General features: G+C 41.1%; 1 protein-coding gene across 1 annotated transcript; it reads right to left on the bottom strand.

The window, feature by feature from the left end:
- Positions 1–1,954: 1,954 nt before the first annotated feature.
- On the bottom strand, positions 1,955–18,491 carry thbs2a (thrombospondin 2a). Its single transcript, XM_059359668.1, has 23 exons — positions 18,142–18,491; positions 17,738–17,806; positions 16,922–17,475; positions 16,393–16,477; positions 13,450–13,649; positions 12,007–12,147; positions 11,828–11,921; positions 11,279–11,449; positions 10,323–10,499; positions 9,846–10,019; positions 9,364–9,491; positions 9,103–9,255; positions 7,305–7,523; positions 7,107–7,214; positions 6,860–7,019; positions 6,636–6,754; positions 6,315–6,549; positions 4,632–4,859; positions 4,239–4,510; positions 4,062–4,159; positions 3,498–3,637; positions 2,820–2,850; positions 1,955–2,463 (listed from the first exon to the last, which is right to left on the bottom strand). Exons 2-23 carry the CDS (start codon positions 17,799–17,801, stop codon positions 2,460–2,462), a joined length of 3,555 nt encoding a protein of 1,184 aa, XP_059215651.1. The 5' UTR covers positions 17,802–17,806; positions 18,142–18,491; the 3' UTR covers positions 1,955–2,459.
- Between the last annotated feature and the right edge of the window lie 1,032 nt (positions 18,492–19,523).

The raw sequence follows: 19,523 nt of genomic DNA, 5'->3' as shown, positions 1-19,523 counted from the left end.
ACTTGAAGTGTAAGTTTGGCAGTGTGAACAAGTCGGAAAGTGGAAGTGAGGATATGGATTATAAAGAACAACAAAGTCCAATTAGGGTGGGTGGGTTAAACAAATATCGGACTAGTGTTCGTGTCCCTAAACCAAAAGTCAGCAGTGTTATTTTAAGTTAGGTATATGCTTCCGATGCGAAGCTACTTAACTTGTTTTTGCCTAATCTACATAACTACTGTAACTACTTATGTCTGGCAGTGGTTATTTTTTGTGCCAAGCTATGTTTTCCCAAGCCTAACCATGTACATTAGTTAACAGCGTTATGTTTCGGTATTAGGACAGGAGATCTCCTGCTACAGGTAGTGAGCGCTAATTTAGTTGACGGTCCTTTGGGTGATATTATAGGGATTAAACAGACTATGTGTTTGTATGGTTTGGAGGACTTTTTCTCCTGAATGTGGGCAGTCGAGTTTATATTACGTCAATCCAACAAATACCTTCCTGCTACCATAAATACTAACTAGCACACCTTGTGTTTCAGTAATCCATCACTTAAATTAGTCCCCTACAAATGTACAATTTTCTCCTGTTTGAGTGACATTTGATAAAAAAACTAGTGTCCAACTGTTCACAGAGATTAATAACTTTACATCTTAGGTAAAAGATGTAAGTTTAGGGCTGAGAGCCAGATACAAACAAGGGATGATAGAAATTATCGAGAGACTGTAACACCAGTCTTGTTCAAATGAACACTAGCCTTATCCTTTAAAATGTATTAAGCTAATAGTTCATACTGTTTGTGTGCGGTTGGTGAAACAGCATTATTTCAATAGTGTGACAGTAATTATAATGACATAACTGTCAATCTTTATGTCCACAAAATGGTGTACAAGAGATTTATTTATGAAACAGAACAATATTACACTATTTTTTGTAGAAAATGTATATCTAACAACACAAAGTATACAAAAAAAACATTTACATTTTGTGCATTGCAAACTCTCAACAAAATGAACAGGATGGAAACCAAAAATGGAAGAACACGGCTGCAATACAGACTAACCACAAGAAGGTTGTATACACTGACACGTCCTGGATCCTCACTATACAGCCACACAGTCACACTTTGTTTTTAGAGACCTTCATCTGGATTCCACTTCAACCAACACTGTAAAGTTTCACAACATCCATAAGTGATACTTGTGAATAACATATGAATGAAAAAGTAATCTGTATAAAATATTTTCACTGTATCTGAGCTCAGCTGTTGATTTGATATGTCACTTGGTGCTTGGTACAAAACATTAGAGCTACAAGAAATCAGGCACTTAAAACTGTAATTCTATTTTTAATACCTTTAAAATGGATGTTGAAATGTTATTTTTTTGTTACAGATAAAAAAGTGTTTGCAGCCGATTTTGGCAATGGACCATTTATGAGCTCCTGTAGAGTATGAGCACTGAAAAATGTTCCAGGTGTACCAAAGTGAAATATCACTTTGAGGACAATGAGGCCTTGTCTGGACAGCTAAGAAAATAAACAGTAGCTTTTTTGTAACATACACATACTACCAGATTTAACTTCCTCTGGCAGCTACTATCACATACATAAACACATGCTGCGTTTATGTCTGCCATTACTTAAAAGCAGCTGATGTTTATCCTCTCAAGCGCTTTTTCCGCTACAGTTTATGTGAAAGATTTGAAAAACTAACAAGTAAAGGAAATGCATGACAACACTGAATTTAAAAAAAAATCTTGCAATACTATATTGTGTTATCTTGACGTTTGTGATATTCAATTATGCGTTTTGTCAGTGTAAACAAATAAATAATTATTTACAAACTCTAGCAAAAATTGCAAACAAACAAAACAAGCACAGCATAAATAATTTACAAAAAGGAATTATAATACAGACTTAGTATAAACATCTTTGGCATTTACTAAAATGGCTTATCGTTCTCCATATTAAAAAAAAACACACATTCAGGATGAAAAGAATGAGCAATATAGTAATGGACAGCTAAATGATTATGCTTTGGTTACAGTTTATGTTTGTCAGACACTGTTTGATTAGCCATGAATGATCCCAAACACATTAAAACGTATTAAGGATAGAAAACAACCGGATCACTTACAAGTTACAAGAAACTGCAGGAAAGCATATACAGCATGTAAGTGGTTGTACAATAAAAACCTTTAAAATGTAGAAATTGGTACATTTGTTATAATTAGATAATCTGCTTTTTTTTTAAGATCGTCAGTTTTTCTTTCCCAGCTTGGGAAATGTACATAAGTCAACAGGAAATCTGAAATCCGCCATGGTTTCCTCCCCAGTGGATGGATCAAGGCGAAGCATGGAGAAGTATGGAAAGTCTCATTTACGTAGATTTGGATTTAGTGATGACGTGATGTTTACTTTCAGAGGTTCATTTCTTCAAAAAAAACGTTTTTTTTTCTCGATCAGACTCCATTCAGTTATCTGTGGAAAGATTGAGAAAATAGCTTCCATTACCGCCACATTTATAATCAAAACTAGGACACTCGCTGAGATTCTTAAGTGAGAGTCTTAAGTGCCAGAGTGCAGCAACAAAATTTGCACTGTGTGTCAAAAAAAAAGCGTGTCTTCAATTACTGTGGCTATGATTGTGAAAAGGCTGCAGGCTCTTTTTCCACTGTTTAGCACTTAGAAGAAGATGTGAAGACCTTGGACCAACACACAAGGTCTTTGACAATGCATCTGGGGCATTGTACACGGGCAAGCTGACAAGCAGGAACATAGCGTGACTCTTTTTTTGCTTCAGCCAACACACAACACATAACCCCTTTCATTATTACCTGATGAACGCTGTTGGCAACTCCGGCTTATCTGGGTTTGAAAAAGATGTTGAAGGTTTAAAGACTTGGAGAGGACGGAGAGGGTTTTCACCCCCACTCTGTGGTCTTTGTACTTTATACTTACTGACACGTGGATCATACAGTGATGGAAAAAATTATTAGACCACCCTTGTTTTCTCCTTGCTTTCTTGTTTATTTAATGTCTGGTACAACTAAAGGTACATTTGTTTTGAAAAATATAATGATAACAACAAAAATAGCGAAAAGAGTTTAATCTAAGAGCTGATATCTAGCCATTTTCCATGGTTTTCTTGATAATGATTGTGGTTATTATCAAAGGTCTAATCATTTTTTCCATGACTGTATATGTGCCCACATTCCACATGAACATGTGGATACACGTACACACACATCAATCCAAAAACCCTGAAACCTCTATATGTATGGTTGCCTAAACAATTAGTGCCCAAGATGAGTATTTGTATGCACACACTGCAAGGATATATGACACTTTTATAAGGTATCCTAATACTTTAAAATGGACATATGAGATTTAGCAGACAAGTGTCTTAGCTGTCACATAAAATGTTACATCATCCGTCCAAACACATAAACGTACCCATCATTATTTCTAGAACAAAACAGAAGTGGTTGAAACTTAAAAGTGTTTGTACTAACCTCTGCACTCATACTTGAGGTCGGAGAAGAACACCAGCTCTTGCGAGAAGACAAACAAACCTAACCTTCCTCCGGCAAATGTCTTGTCATAAACTGGTCCTGAGTCAGCCATGATCTGTTTACCTTCATAGACCACAACCCTGCAAAAAACAGAACAGACATGAACTTCTTAATGTGTTAAGATTATGATGCTTACTGCACAGTATAATCCGTCTCTATATGAACTACAGAAAAACTGCAATAGAGAGAAATATTGAGTAAGTAATATGACTAATATATATATATATATATATATATATATGCAAACACTGCAAGAATATGTGAAACTTTTATAAGGTATCCTAATACTTTAAAATGGACGTATGAGATTTAGCAGACAAGTGTCCAATCACATAAATGTACACATCATTATTTCTAGAACAAAACTTATATATATATATATATATATATATATATATACATATGTATATATACTGTAGCTCTTTGGAGGACAGCAATATCAAAGTTTTCTTTCACTGAGACAGAAAAACAATGTGTGTTGCTGTTCTGGTCTTTATTTCTTACCTTATAAAACCAGTCTTTGGTCTGTGGATGAGATGCCACCTGTAAGCTGTGTAATCCTTCCAACCAATGTTTTTGGGGTCATGCCACAGAGTACGCACCTATGTGAAATGGTTAAAAACATTTAATACTGCATCAGCCTTTAAAACAGATCAAACAGCGTTTCAACTGAAAGCCCACCTGTCCTGGAGTGTTGCCCGTGTGCCACAAAGCATTCCTGAGGTTTTCTCCTGTACCAGTGGTCGAGTTGACGACTTTGAGTGAAACGCCAGAGATGCCGAAGGCCTTTGAGGGCTTATCCTCCCAGTAAGTCTGTGTGATCTGCTTCCACATAACTACATAAAAGCGCCCACTCGACTGGTAGCCGAACACAAAGCCTGCATAGTCGTCATCTCTGTCTGTGTTCACGTACATCGTTCCACTGAAGTCCACAGCGTTAAACGTATCAAAACCTGTGATGATGTGAAAAAAATGTGATGTTAAATCTTAGCGCTGTGCAGTCAAATGGAGGTTTAAATCTTTTAAAGAGCAGCAAATTAGTTGTTTGAGAGTAAATATAGGTGTGCTGCTTACCTACTGCAATGCCTGGGTCAGAGTTGGCAGTCTGAACCAACTCTTTGCCCTGATGTCTGACCACCCAGTTGGGATCAATTTGAGTGGTTCCCTTAGGATCCAAGTGGACCATCTGGAATTTCCTGAAGTCTGTGACACTGATGCCACTGTTCTCCGGACACACATCATAAATATCTGGGATACTATCATTGTCAAAGTCATCTTTGCAGGCATCCCCTCTTCCATCGCCTGTCAAAAAAGACATTAAAAAAATTGGTTTGACCAAAGACGAAAGTAGTTTTTAAATCCTAATTACTGTGCCAGAGCAGCAGATATTAAAAATGATTCGGGTGGTCGGAATGAATCTGCTAAGGTTTATAAATGAATCTGTAAACCCCTCACATGACCAGAAAATCTGGGCCTGACGTCAGTAATGACCGAGGTCCCAGATCAGATTTATCATCCAATTGTCGAGAGGGGTGAATCAGGGATAAATCGGCCCAAAACTCCTGTTGTCTGAGCCCAGCTTAATTTAATTTAGATATGCATGCTTCAAACTCATTTTTTTCCTATTTTCCCATAGAATGGAAAAATCTCTATGGCAGCTAATGTGAGTATCATAATAAAAAATCCTACTGCAGTGAGTACTGAGGAGCTCCTCCAAGTTAATATTAAAGATGAATGGGGAAAATAGCAAATCCTCCCAGGAAACTGGCTTTCATACCTTTGCCAAGTCTACTAAGGCAAATCAGCCATCTTTTCATGCTGTGACAACTTCTACTGATACTTGTAACCATCCGAAGCCTGAAGTCTATTAGAGCCAGACTGCAAGCCAGGAGCTCACAGAGGAAAGGACGCCAGTGACTAACGAAGACCACTGCGTGGAAGTAGCTAGCTGCCTTCTGTCATCATCTTTGTTGCTGCACAAGGAGCTAAAATGATCCTATCACATAAACACTATCTGACAAGCTGTGAAAGCGTCAGTTTCCAGGGCCCTTCTCCTTCACGGTCTGTTTCCAGTTACAGACAGCTGTACAAACTCCAGGTAACCCTGCCTAAATTGGGCACTGTGGATTAATCATGAGCAAAGCCTAAAGGAAATAAAAAAACAGCGTGTGCCCTCCTAGGTCAGCTCACTGAAGTCATTCAGAATGACATCAGCTGTGCCAACCAGGCCATTGACTCTTTCCACAGTCACCATATTTCACACCTGCTGCAGTGGAGCTAATTGCTGAATGTGGAAACATCTGGGGGAAGGCATATTGAAGTTAAAGTTAAAGTAATGAGTCCAGAGTCTGAGTGCATGGAGTCCATGGGAGTGAGACTGAGACTAAAGACAGAAAATACTGGGCCATTATCCCTAAAATGACAAGAACAGCAGCTGTGTGACTGTTTCACAATGTTTTAAAAGCCATTAAATGGGGTGTTTAATGAGACACGAAAAGCTTAAAATGTGTAGACATGATAATGTCATTAGTTTTGTTTCCGTTTGCTGGACTTATGATAACAAAATTATACTACAGTAACCTAGTAACTTAATTCTGAAAATTTCTTAAGTTAGCTACCTGGAACATTTTTGCATGACTACATTAAGAAGTATATATAGGTATATGACTGGGCAAATATCATGAGAGGATTCACACATTAATCAAAAGTACATGGCATGCACCCGATGTTGCAACACTTTAAATGTTGCATCCTCACCATCAGAGTCCAGCTGGTCTGCATTGGGTGTCAGTCTGCAGTTGTCCTTGTCGTCAGGTATACCATCATCATCATCATCATAGTCACATGCGTCTCCTTTGCCATCCTTGTCCTGGTCAGCCTGGTTGGCGTTGGCTACATAAGGACAGTTATCGAGGTTGTTCTGATGGCCGTCTTCATCAATGTCCTGGTTATTGTCACACTGATCTCCGACCAGATCATTGTCTACATCAGTCTGTTGGATAAATACAGACATTATTAACCCTCTGTGTACCTACTGTTGTCCTGGATTGTGTCATTATATGCAGCGTGATATGGTACCTGGTCAGGGTTGTGCAACAATGGACAGTTGTCACACTGGTCACCAACTCCATCCATGTCAGTGTCCTTCTGGTCAGTGTTGTACACATAGGGGCAGTTGTCACTCTCATTCAGAATTTCTGAGGAAAAAGGACAGGTGATGAATTTAAGGTACAAAGAGAATAATTAGTGCCCCCAAATGGATTAATTACAGTATTTTATCTGTTTAGGTTTGGCTATTTTACCATCTCCATCAATATCAATTGCGCATGCATCCCCTTCTCCGTTCTGGTCGGTGTCTATTTGAGCGGGGTTGTGTTCATAGGGACAGTTGTCGCAGCGGTCGCCAACTTCATCCTTGTCAAAGTCAAACTGGCGAGGATTGTAAAGGAGGGGACAGTTGTCCTGTAGTGGAAAGGAAATAAATGTTAGGGAAGTCTTGAAGTATCATGAATCTGATCATAGAATAAAATGTGTAAAAAAATCCCGTACCCTCTCATCTAGAATTCCATCATTGTCGTCATCCTTGTCACAAGCATCTCCTTGACCGTCTTTGTCAAAGTCTTCTTGTCCAGAGTTGGGAAGGCTCGGGCAGTTATCCTGAAACAGCAGTGATATTTACAGATCCAGTAGTTTTTAATTTTGCAGGGAAGGCTACATCAAATACAGTAATGGAGTTCACTAAAATACCTTCTTGCAGTGATATGTGGCGTTGGCACCACACACAAGGTTCTGATTGGGCCAGCCATCCAAGTCCGAGTCTTCTCCACAAATGAAGCCATCTCCAGCGTAACCAGTCCTGCACTCACACTTGTACATAGGGTCACTGAAGTGGCTGAGATAGATGCATTCGGCGTATTTGTGACAGTTGTGGGTCTTGTCCTTGCATGGGTTCTCTGGCTCACACACCTAAAAGACAAGACAGGCCATACGTATTGTTAGTATAAGAAAAAGTCTGATTGTGTATTAGTCTATGAGAAAATGCCACCTTTCTAACTTGATTTGCTACCTCAATAAATATGTTCCTAATGAGTTTATGGTCTCAATTGTTGGTTTTAAGTCTTCTCCAATGCAGCATGATGTGCATTTTGTGTGCTTTATGGTGGGGCTACCCTAGGATTGATAAGGTACTACCACAGTGTTGTCTGGTTTGGGTGTTGTCCGTGTTTTAATTTTGGAACTTGTTATCAGTTCAAAAATATTTAGCATTTTGGTCACCTAAAACATTCTCAGCATTCAGTTGTACTAAAAAGAAGTTGGCTGTTAATTTGTGCACATGGTTAATCAAGCTAGGGCTAGCTGATAGCTTAGCTCCACTCTCTTCAAATATGGTAACTCCAAAAAAACAAGTTGGTGATCGCCAAAATGCCAAACTTAAGGCTTCAAAACAGTGGTCCACAAACCAATGTTACTGTGGCTACATCCACTTCCTATATACAGTCGAGGCACTCATTGTACCATTACTCCTTGTAGCTTTCTTTTTGGAAGGCCACCCCAAACTCCAAATCAAGGTGAAGGTTTAAGGGGGAGATTTTGGACAAAGCCAAAGTGTGGGGCACTACTGTGCACAGTTGATTTTTGTAAAATCCCACTTAATGCATCATACATCCGACTACAACCCACTGTTGCCCCTTCGTTGAAGCACAAGGTATTCACAGCTGACACTCATTAAGGGAGGATGAACATAAGTGCAGTTTGGATGCCACTCCATGAGCTCATAGAGCACAGAGTGACAGCAAGGACAGGCCTTTGATCAAAACTGTGAAATGGAGCCCCCTTAATGCCAGCGATGATACAATTCCCTTTTTCCCAAATCAATTAGTGAAAATTGGGGCATCATATCAAAGAAAAGCAGCTGCAGAGGCCAAAGAGTGACAATGTAGTCCATGTGGGATGTTATACATGAGCCGGTGAGAGTAGCAGGGGAAGTTTTGTAGTTTTCCAGGGAGTCTGTGAATTCAGTAATCACAAGGGGGCAGAAAAAATTGTTTTCCGAGCAAGTAATTAATGTTTCACATATTACATGTTGTGCAACCTGTGATACAGTTATATGTTAGTAGTTATGACTTGAGTGTAAATACTGAGCTGTTTTAAAGATGTAGTGGGCAGAGCCAAGGTTATGAAAAAGCTTAAACTGATCCACTGATCCATTCAACAGTAAAAACACAGTTTCAGCTTGCCTCTGATCTTTACAATGAAAGTAAGAGAGATGTGAAACATATGTTTGTTGTTAAGAGTTGCCCAACTCTCCTCCCTCTCCTTCTGCTTGCTGATACTGGGTCAAGGTGAGCTCTCTCTACATAAGGCTTTTGTATCCCCAGAGCTGCTGCTTCCATAAGTCATATATTTGGAGCTAAGATACCACAGAATCTTAACTTGGAGCTAAATGACCACATTTTATCCTTTCCTTTACTGCATTTTGTTCTCATGACTGTTTGAATGGCATACAATGTGTTATTGGCTCTGAATGAGAGTAACTTCAACTCACCTGTTTGTTCTTCTTGGCAGCCTCCACACCCATACCAAAAGGCTGGGTGCCCTTGTAGCGCTTCGGACAGGGCAGACAGTGGAAACCTGGATCAGTGTTGACACAGCGCTGCGTTCCACTCACTTTGAAGCAAACATCAGACACCATGTCACACTGGAGGAGGGAATGAAGAGTATCAGTAAAATGCAGACAAATGATTACATGAATGAAGTCTTAAATACACCTCTGGTTCATGCACATGTGAATAACAGGAACTTTTACCTCATTGATGTCTTCACAGTGGGTACCATTTCCACGGAAACCAACAGGGCATGGGCCACACTCCCAGGATCCATCTGGAGAGCTGTTGCAATCCACTCCCCCAAAGCATGGGTTTGACAGACAGCCATCTGCAAGGCATTTAGATGACAAGAATTGGTACAAACAAGGAACATTGATTTCAACATTACTGTACATATTTTTATGGTTATATTTCTCAACTTTGATTTGTGGTGTTTTTTATCTCAACTTCATGCTGAGAAGTGAGAAAAGCTGCATTCTGTCAAAAATATGCCATAATGAAATTATGAAAATGAAATGAAATTATCCTTAAGTAACATGGTGAAGGGACTATCGACATGTAGAGATGCTAGCGCTGCTTTGAGCTTAAGGTAGGGATGTCACAATTCTCTTAGGCCATTATTTAATAAGATTTTTGCACTGAAGGCTATGCCATTGTCGAGCCTTGATCGCTTGTTGCTTACCAATAGGACATTCTTCTTTGTTACAGCTGTCACTGTCATTGGCCTCCCCTACACACTTATTGCCACCATGCTGAGGTTGAGGACTGTTGCACACACGAGCCCGACTCTTCAGTCCCCCTCCGCATGTTGCTGAACAGGTTGCCCATGGAGACCAAGGACCCCAACCACCATGAACTAAAAAGATATGGAGACAGATGTACAGAGGTTAATTTCTGCCACAAATCATTTCATTCCACAAATAGTCAAACTGTTGTTTTCTAAATAAAGTAAACTTTTAAATCTGAAAAGCAGCCAGAGACAGAAGCCTGGAACCTAATACTACAAGAGAAAACATTCTGAGCTGATCTGAATCAACATTTCCTGAACGACGGACAGAAGGCCAGTCAAAAACACATGGGGAATGTTGCCTCAGGGGAGCCATGAGGCACAAGAAAGTCAGATTTTTCGACACGGATGCTGCTGTAATGAAGTACTCACTGGGACAGGGATTGGCAGTGCAGCGTTGAGTCTCTCTTCCGCTTCCCTCACAGTCTTTACCTCCCAGTTGTGGCACGGGAGCGTTGCAGTGTCGTATCCTGGTGATCTGTCCTTCTCCACAGGTCACTGAGCAGGACGACCATGGCGACCACAAGCTCCACCCTCCATCCTGGCGAACTGGGGTATCAAACATCAAACATATCAGGCAGAGATCGCCAAAACACATGTCCCATATTATCCTCTAGATTTCCACTCAGTCAAATAGTTACAGACATGTATAATTTGCAAAAGCAAAAAAAACGGTCACCACATTTTCTACGAGTAAACATTATTTGATGCTGGCGACGATGGCTCACTTTCAAAGATGTTCTAAGATGCTCGTGCCAGTATTTTTGTCATTGTGGGTAAACTATCCTCCAGTGGTTAGATTGATTCAGTCACTCACACAGATGTAGAGTAATGTTAGCTGCAAGTAATAACACATGCTAATCCCACAATTTATCAAACACACAATCCATCAGTTTCAGGATCTACTTCATAAATAGAACATCTAATGATCAGATTCATTAATATAGTTCTTTTGCATGGCAGGCAGTGGTGAGTCATTGCACTGTGGAACACCCTCTCAGCAAGTGATTTATTTGGAATTAACTTTCACCGGGCACACCCAGCAACCCGACCATGCGATCCAGCTCTTCACTGGGACTCACTCAGATGGATCCATTTTCAACAGATTTATGGAGGCGTGAACTCGGTCTTCTGCACTTTGGGGGATCTCATCGCATATGAAACTCAATTTTTCCACAGTTCCATCATAGTCCTCCCTCCCATATGCCATACTGTTTATTGTTAAAGATTATTACGCAGTGGTCAAGATAATACCACACCAATAACTACTGGATGCCATTTATTAAAATGAAAACTGAATGACAGCAGATTTTAAAAAACATCCTCACCACGGCTGTCACATTTGCCCAGGCTGCACTTGCGGGTCTGGATGGAAGGTCCGGTGCAAGGGTTGCTGGTTGCATCACATGACCGACCCCTCTGTTGAGTTCCTGTCCCGCAGGTCACTGTGCACTCCGTCCACTCTGACCAGGGGGACCAGCCATCATCACTGTCTTGAGCTTGAAGTAAAAGCAAAACATTTCAATACTTTTTTTTTTGCACAAGAGACAATCCCTCTCTCCTGTATGTTAAAATAGAATAATAAAAGTAAGGGCGAAGGATCATGACTGCACTGTATCCTTTACGTCAGCTTGTTTATCACATGACCTCATCTGAAAAAACCCACAGTAGCCACCCTGAGTGTCTCATATTTTGACCAATAAATGTGTGGGTCGCTCAAAAAGTGAAACTGGCTGCTGCGGTATTAAAATTTAATACGCGTGGAATATTGTTTTTATGGCATAATTTAAAATAGCATGCATGCATAAAACTGCATGTGTTTATAATTGTGTTTATATGCTGGGTGCATTGGCTAATAGGCAGCTCTGAATACTTACGCAAACACACGGGGCAGCACTCGCCATCGATAAATGACGGGCTGGCACATGCCACTGGGGGGCATGTAATTTGGTGACACACAATCTTGGACTCCTGCCATCAATAAATATAAAACATGTATCAGGGTCACTGATATCCACATTAAATCTGTACATATTTCCATATGTCTTGGCACTACCTGGCAGGTACATTTGGTGCAGCTGTCTACAACCCAGTCTTCCTTATCGTCGAACAGGCGGCCATCCTGCCAGCACATGTTTTTCTCCTTAGAGTTCTTCATCCTCCCAAGGGCCTCCTTCATGACGGTGTTCTCCTCTGTCTGAACATACAACAACAGACAGATTTGGAGTCAGAAAAGAGATCAGTCAGAAACGATTAGGACATGATAAAGGTACGTCGCATTCCATGGAGCATTATGAAGGTATACACCTGCTGAGAAGCTGATTTTGTTAGGAGAACATGTGGAGTTACTTTGTAACAGGTGTGGCAAGAGGAATAGCACATCCTGCTCCAGTAGAAGTGCTGGCTTTTACTTAAAAATGATTCATATAAAAGTGAGGTTACTTAGGTTGAAAGTGGTCAGGTTTGAGCACAAACATCACTTCACATATTGTAATGGTTAAGGGTCAAATGTAGCATCCTATCATCGAACCTATCCGCCCCTCTCCAGCTCAGTGAAGCTCTGAAGTGGATGTCATCATATCATTATAAAATATTTGTCTTTCAGATCGCCTCAAGAGAATAATCTTTTTTTTTTTTTAAATGGATCAGAAAAGTGAAAAGAAAAAAACTCAAAAAAGTGTCACCATTGTATTAATGAGAAAATTTGAATTTTAAAATGTGCTTCTCATTACCCTACTAACTACAAGTCTTTGTATCTCTAATGGTTCTAGGAAAAGAGCCCATTGAAAAGTGCTGCTTAGTTATGCACATTGTAACCTCCAACCCAATTGGAGACCAGGGGATCTCTGGCTGGACTCCTGAACACTTGGGAGCTGTCAGTCGATAAACCACTGCCAAAGGTTTGTGTGTATGTGTGTGTGTGTGCATCCTCCTGATGGAAAAGGGAGGCAGCAGTGCTCAGCAATAGAATCTAAGACACCACTCGATCTGGAAGAGCCTCAGGGACCCTTCTCATCCCAGACGTTTTTTTTTCTCCCAAGGTTCATGCCCAGACTCTCTTATTGCTGGGAGGCTCCCAGAGGAAACACATGGGCTGTTTAAACACAGCCAGACATTAGACTGGACCCCAGCGCTGCCAGGGGAACACTTCCTATATCCACATGTAACATGTCATAAAATCTGTCTGACTCACGCTGCCACAGATAGCAGGAGTCATACCGGTTCAGCCATCACAGGCGACTCTATAAACAGCCCTGCGGCTACTTGGTGTTTGCTTTCAAACCAATGTAGGTTACCTAGTAACCTCATTCAAACCTCTTACCTCCTGGCCGCAGCGCTGACGATTGGATCATTTGTTTTCCTTAAATGTCAATTTTCTCTGAAATGTTTTCCTCCCTCTCACAAAAACAGAATTTTCACATTCATCATTGAAACTGGCCCGTAAAGCACAGCAAAAAACAAACTCGATGATTTACACAATGTAAATTCTACTACTTACCACTTTTTGCAGGCCATCAATAAGATTGCTGACAACAACTCGTAGGCCTTTTAGCTCCTGGAACATGGTGCTAAGTTCCTCACAGGACCGCTCACACATTTCTGCGCCCACATCATCTGTCTTCTGACCAATAATATTTGTAGTGATGGAGGGACTCACATCCACGATTTCCGCGCTCTCACTCACAATATTAGCATCATCTGGAGGGGCAAAAAAGAGACGTCAGGGTGGATGAGGGAATGAATGAGCGACAATGGTGATGGAAAACATATTTGAGAGATATGATGATTGAAACACAAGGACTCTGATCAGGGAAAAGAGTGATTTCCTGTTTTCCTGTAGCCGGCGAAGAGATCACAACAATGCGGTGATTACAATGTTTATTGTGTTCCCTAAAACAGATGTTCAGTCAGCGTGTGTTTGATTTGAAAAATGTATGTGTTTGAAATGGTGACGGTAAATCTTTCCACCAGAGATGACAGCAGGGTTGGCTGTGGGAGGACGGGAGGGGATGGCAGAGAACTGGGTGTTCCTGGAGTGATGATAAACCACACCGTTGTCATAAATCTCCACGACCTTTAGAAGAGAAGTGGACACTTCCAATATGAACTTAACAGACCGGAGTGACCACACAGACGGATTTACAAGGAGCCTGTGAAGCTCACGGTCTTGTCCTTGCTGCTGATCGGTAGCACAGGCACTAGAGATACCCTCATCTGGATGTCAGCACAGTAAAGTGTGCGATAATCCCTTGAGTCACAGCTTTTATCAGCCATTACTAACACAAAAAACTCTTCTCCTTAAGTGCATAATGTGAAAGGGAAAGCAATCTTAAACCACAGGGTTGTTTGAACGGCTAAATGTTGAGTCTTCTCAGCACAATCTGCAAATCTGAAACAGGAAGTTCAGCTCAGAGTAACGTGTCTGCCAGCTGTGATCTCTGTACAACATGGACAGACAAAAATACGAATCACAGAGCAGGACAGGGCATCTAATGTGGGGTGCATTAACCTGTCAAGATCTCCCATCCATTCTGATGGACATGACTTTTCTAGGATGTCGAATCTGCGATTACTTGCATCTGACTCTGATACCAAAATGCACAAACCTATTTAACTGGATGTCTACAAGCCACAGTGTTACACATTAATGAAAAGGGACTGCAGTAGAACCACACACCCTTTTTCAGCACTGTGAGGCAAGGCCAAATTGCAAAGCAGATTTTGCATTCATGATGTTAAAATACATATATGTATAATATGTTGTATTGCTGATAGATGTCAAAATATCACCTGAAAGATTTTGAAAGGGGAGTGTTTTATTCCAAAAAGTGGGATTTCTAATTATCTTTCAAAACCACCATTACCATTACCATATATTTTTGTGTGTTTGGATTAGGCTAAACAATATGAAATTATGTCTGTCATCTGCATGCCCTCAATTTTCCGCAGCTTGTATCTGCAACTACTGAACATCAGTGATATTATGATGAGCTTTATGAATGTCTGATGCTGAAAAACAAACACACAACACACATATCAAAGCCTCATGGAATGCCTGTCATTCAGCCAAAGCAAAGCACATATCTGCAACTGGTTTGGCTCTTGCTATGTAAATTGGTGAAGATTAATAGCAGACTGGGGGACACTAAATCAAGTAGTCATCCAAATTGCCCAATGATGTCCCACTGTAGCCAGTGCTATGTTTTCTTTCCCTTTCAGCCTGCTGGATTCATTCAAATCTCAGGAGGGCTTCACGCCGTGTGCATGTGAACGCGTGCAAGCTTGTCTGTGAAAGCATTTATACATTCTTCTCTCCCTGATAGACGTTCTCTTATTTTCTCAAAGCAGATAGAAGAAAGGATTAAAAAATAGCAAAAAGCTTGGGTAGCTTTAATGCTCCTCATTAATGTCCAACATGACAGGTTTTATGAGCGTGGGTTATGTGGGTTTATGAGTGACTTTTGGCGTTAGAAGTGCTACCAGGGCAGAACCTTGACTGGTACCAGCCAGTGTGCAGAAAACTTCCAGGCTTTGGTGACACTTGTTAAACAAATAAACTCATTGAGCTGGAATTCAACACTGCTTGTGGCAACAGAAATGCAACAACCTCCCTGTCACGCACAAACATGCACACCGCATATGGATTTACTTTGCCGGTCTGTTTCCAGATCTGGTGACCTTTCAGCGTTGTAAACGATGATTATGTACATATTTACTCAGATCTGATCTGTATCTTTTTAGTCACTCTTCGTGTGAGCCCCGCTGAGGACTATTCCTCATGCGAGCAAAGCTTCAGCTGAGAAAAGCAACCCAATCGGCCAATTCATGACTTCATAGTGTGTGTGTGTGTGTGTGTGTGTGTGTGTGTGTGTTTGTGTGTGCAGCTGGAAGTGGAAGCTCCCCCGCTCTGCAGTATAGCATTCACTTTCTCTTTTGTCTTTTCTTTCCCAGGGCATTATCCAGAGTCCACTGCCAATGGAAATAAATGTAAGCATCTGTATCTCCTTTTGTTCACCACGCACACTGCTCGACCTCAAGCCACTGCATCGACACTGCTGTTTCCGTAAACATGAAGTAATGGTGGGGGATCTGGCCACATATCGAATCTGTGAGTTTCTTGACCCACTTAAAGAAAAGACCAAAAAAAGCTGAATTCATTCAGAGGGAGTCGACTGAGAATGCTAAACTGTTTGGTCTGGAAAGTTGCTGTGGTTGATGCTTAACAAAACACAGATACCGTGATGTGGAGGATTGCATGTGAAAGAGTTTCCCAATCACATCTGCAAGGTATCCAGCTTGCAAATATAATTATTTTGACTCATCATTTGGCATATAAAAATCACACAAATAGAAATGGTTCCCACTGCTCCAGTATGGAGCCTTTGAGGTTAATGCTGGTTCAAACACCTTGAAGATAACCACAAAAGAAGTCCACTCTTACCTTGTTTAGGGACCTCGCAGTCTTTGCTCAGCAGGACGTCTTCTACTGTGGTGTCGAAGATGAAACGCACATTCTGCAGAAGCCCCTGTTTGGAAAGAAAATATGTGTATCTTATTACATATTTTGGCCACTTTGGCATACTTCAGAAGTGACATATATCCACTTACTCCTATTCAAGCTTGCATTGGGAAACATTCTAACAAAGAAATCACTCTTGAACCTTGTTTCACTCAATTTTGCACACAAGGGGCAATTTAGAGTCTAAATTTGGAGTCCTTTCCACACAAAAAGACTGGGTCAACACCGAGCCACTCTGCCACACTTTGAAGAGGGAGTATGCTTGTCTCCACTTCTGGAAACTGTAAAATGTGCTTTTATTATAAGCTCAGTTGAGACCACAGTTTCTTGTAACGTATGAGAGGTGACAGAATAGTGAAGGGCCACAAAAGGACTGAAGTAGAAAGACTTAAGTTTCCAGATCCTGGGAAATCCTTGTTTAGCTACCCATAAGGCGTAGTCTCTGTCTTACCCTGAAGTGGTTCTCCCGGACGGATCCCTTCGCCACATACATGCGGCTTCCCTCGGCCGGCAGGTGCTCATAGAAAGGCTCGTCCAGGATGAAGCTGTCTATCAGGTTGCAGCCCACAAACAGGTTTGCATTTTCCCCATGAACATGAAGTGTGATATTCTTCCACTGTGAGTCAGACAGGTCCACCTCCTCGAATGAAACCACGTTCTGGGAGCCATCAAACCAGTATACCAGGTCCAGAGTGTTGGCCCGTCCGTTGGACACAATCTCAAATTGCCGCCGGCCATCAGGGCCCTCCAAACCAACCAGGGTGCCCCGTGAGGCGCGGTCCTGGCGTATGCTGGCCACAAACACAAAGCCCTCATTGTTTTGGATCTGACGTAGTATTTGTTTAAGTATGGGGGGGCTCACTGGGGGCAGGTGGTCGAAACGGATGAAGCGGTAAGCAGGGGCATCTGAGTTTTGGCCCCGGAACTGTTTGGCCCCCAGAGTCCTGCGAGTGATTTGGGAGATTTCAAACAAGTCGAACGCTGTCTCATCCTCCTGCTCACCATCTACAAATCAGACCAAAGGAAATGCAAATGGACCGTTACTTTAGGGGAAAGAATTAGAGGTCATAAGCCCTTTTTAAAAAAAAAGTAGAATAGTTTTTTTTAAGACAAAGGCAGCAAATGGCAAAATATTTAGGTTTTATCAATTTAACTGTAATGGATGATATCACCTCAGGTTAAAAATGTATCTTAATTTCAATAATCATTTAAATAACTCTTATAATTATTATTCAACATAATAGTCACTTAAAGATTTCCCACTTACCTTGAGTTAATGCGTGGAGGAAAGTAAATGATAGGAGCAGCAAGAGACTTCTCCTGAGTATCATATCTCCTTTAAAAAAAACAAAGAACAGATTTTTTTCTTTTTGTTTTGTTTTTAAATGCCTCGTAATTTTCGACAACCTGGGTCCATCTCAAATGTTGCACTTGAGCCTCTCAGTGAACAATTAGGGAAAAGATAAAGCGAGATACTAATACTTCAGTAGATGCTTTTCAGATACAATTCACAGCAGCACACAGCATCTCAAGCCTGTTGAGTTTAATTCGCTCAATAACTGTTTTCAGTCAACAGGTAATGAATTACTTTACGAGCTGCGCTGTTAAATGCCTCTCGTTGTATTATCTCTTGACAGAAAATTGCAACGATAAATAGTTCCGTCCACTTACCTGACGAATGCAGCCTTTATTTTGAAATTCGGTCAGATATCCGACAATAAGAAAATAAAAAAAGGATGAAATCGGGAGGGAAAAAAGCCGATGATTAAATGAATGAGAAGTAGTATCTCCTTTAAACCTCGTGCGTAAAAAGCGTAAGTCCACTTTGGTTCACTACATCCACAGTCTGCAGGACTTGCGGCACAACAGTGACTGAGGCACCCTCCTCCCTGCTCTTATATAGAGGCTCGCACAGAGCCTGTCAATCAAACTCTTCTGGGTATGAACCGTTTGCGACCGGTTGTTAGGAGACAGAGTTACATAATTTTGTCTTCCGATGGCGTAATTTTCTTATCCGAGCTCGCACACAGACAGAGGCTGGTATGGGGGTTCGTGACCCCTCCCCTCCTCTCTCACACCGTGATGCCCACCATCCCCTCTCTATCAAACCCACCTTCCCACTCTGTCTGGGGCTAAGTCACATTCACTGGGGAAGAGAGATGGAGTAAAGTGGGCTGTTTTACACTGGAGGGACAAAGTTAGTCAGTAACTAAGAAGCATTTGAAAATAAAATTAATGACAGTCAAATTGTAACACATTTAACACAAAGATATTTGTTAGGTACAAAACAATGCTTTGACCCCCGCCTTCTTTAAGTTATTTTTTAAAGCAATAACTTGACACAAGCATATTGTAAAACTTTTGAATATATTGACTAAAACTAATTCAAAACTTGCAGAAAGCCCAATAACTCAAAAGTGAGAATCCCAGTTATGTCTGCAATGTGAGACTAAAAAAGAACATGAAAATGACCCTTAGTACAATAGATACTTTGGATGCTTCCACTGTGCTGGCAAGCAGTGTCTTGCGCCTGGAGATCGTCAGCTTTTTGCCAAGGCTTCCCTCTGCGGTGTCAGGGAAAGAAAAGCTGATACAACGTCTCATTCTTGGAGCCCTGCAGAGGGATCATAGGGCTAGATGTGGGTAGGCCTTTGTGTACCAATAGGCTACGTCTCAGGGATGGTTTGCGTCAACTGGAAATGTGCATTCCATCCAGAGGAAAAAAAGGGGGTGAAGAACAGACAGTTTTTACCAAATGGGGAGATTGCCTTTCAACAACATGGATTCACTAACCTGACAGAAATTAGAAACAGTAGTGAACAGTTAGTCAGACGTACAAAAATATGACGATGCTCGCTGATGATAAAAGCATTCTGCAGTGACCAGAGAACATCAGATTAAAGCTGTCAGGGGTGGAAAAAGTTTAAATGCTCCACAGACTTGCACTCATTAAACGTGGTAGTGCAGCTGTCAGATGGAGTTTCTCAAGATGGGTTTTAATCAGTTTGAATATCTTTTAAATCATTAATCATCAAAGTTGTAATGCTGCTATG

This window comes from Centropristis striata, chromosome 20, assembly GCF_030273125.1.
Source record: "Centropristis striata isolate RG_2023a ecotype Rhode Island chromosome 20, C.striata_1.0, whole genome shotgun sequence".
NCBI classification, from domain to species: domain Eukaryota; kingdom Metazoa; phylum Chordata; class Actinopteri; order Perciformes; family Serranidae; genus Centropristis; species Centropristis striata.
The sequence above is the reverse complement of the archived record's forward strand: the minus strand, read 5'-3'. Positions and strand labels throughout refer to the sequence as shown.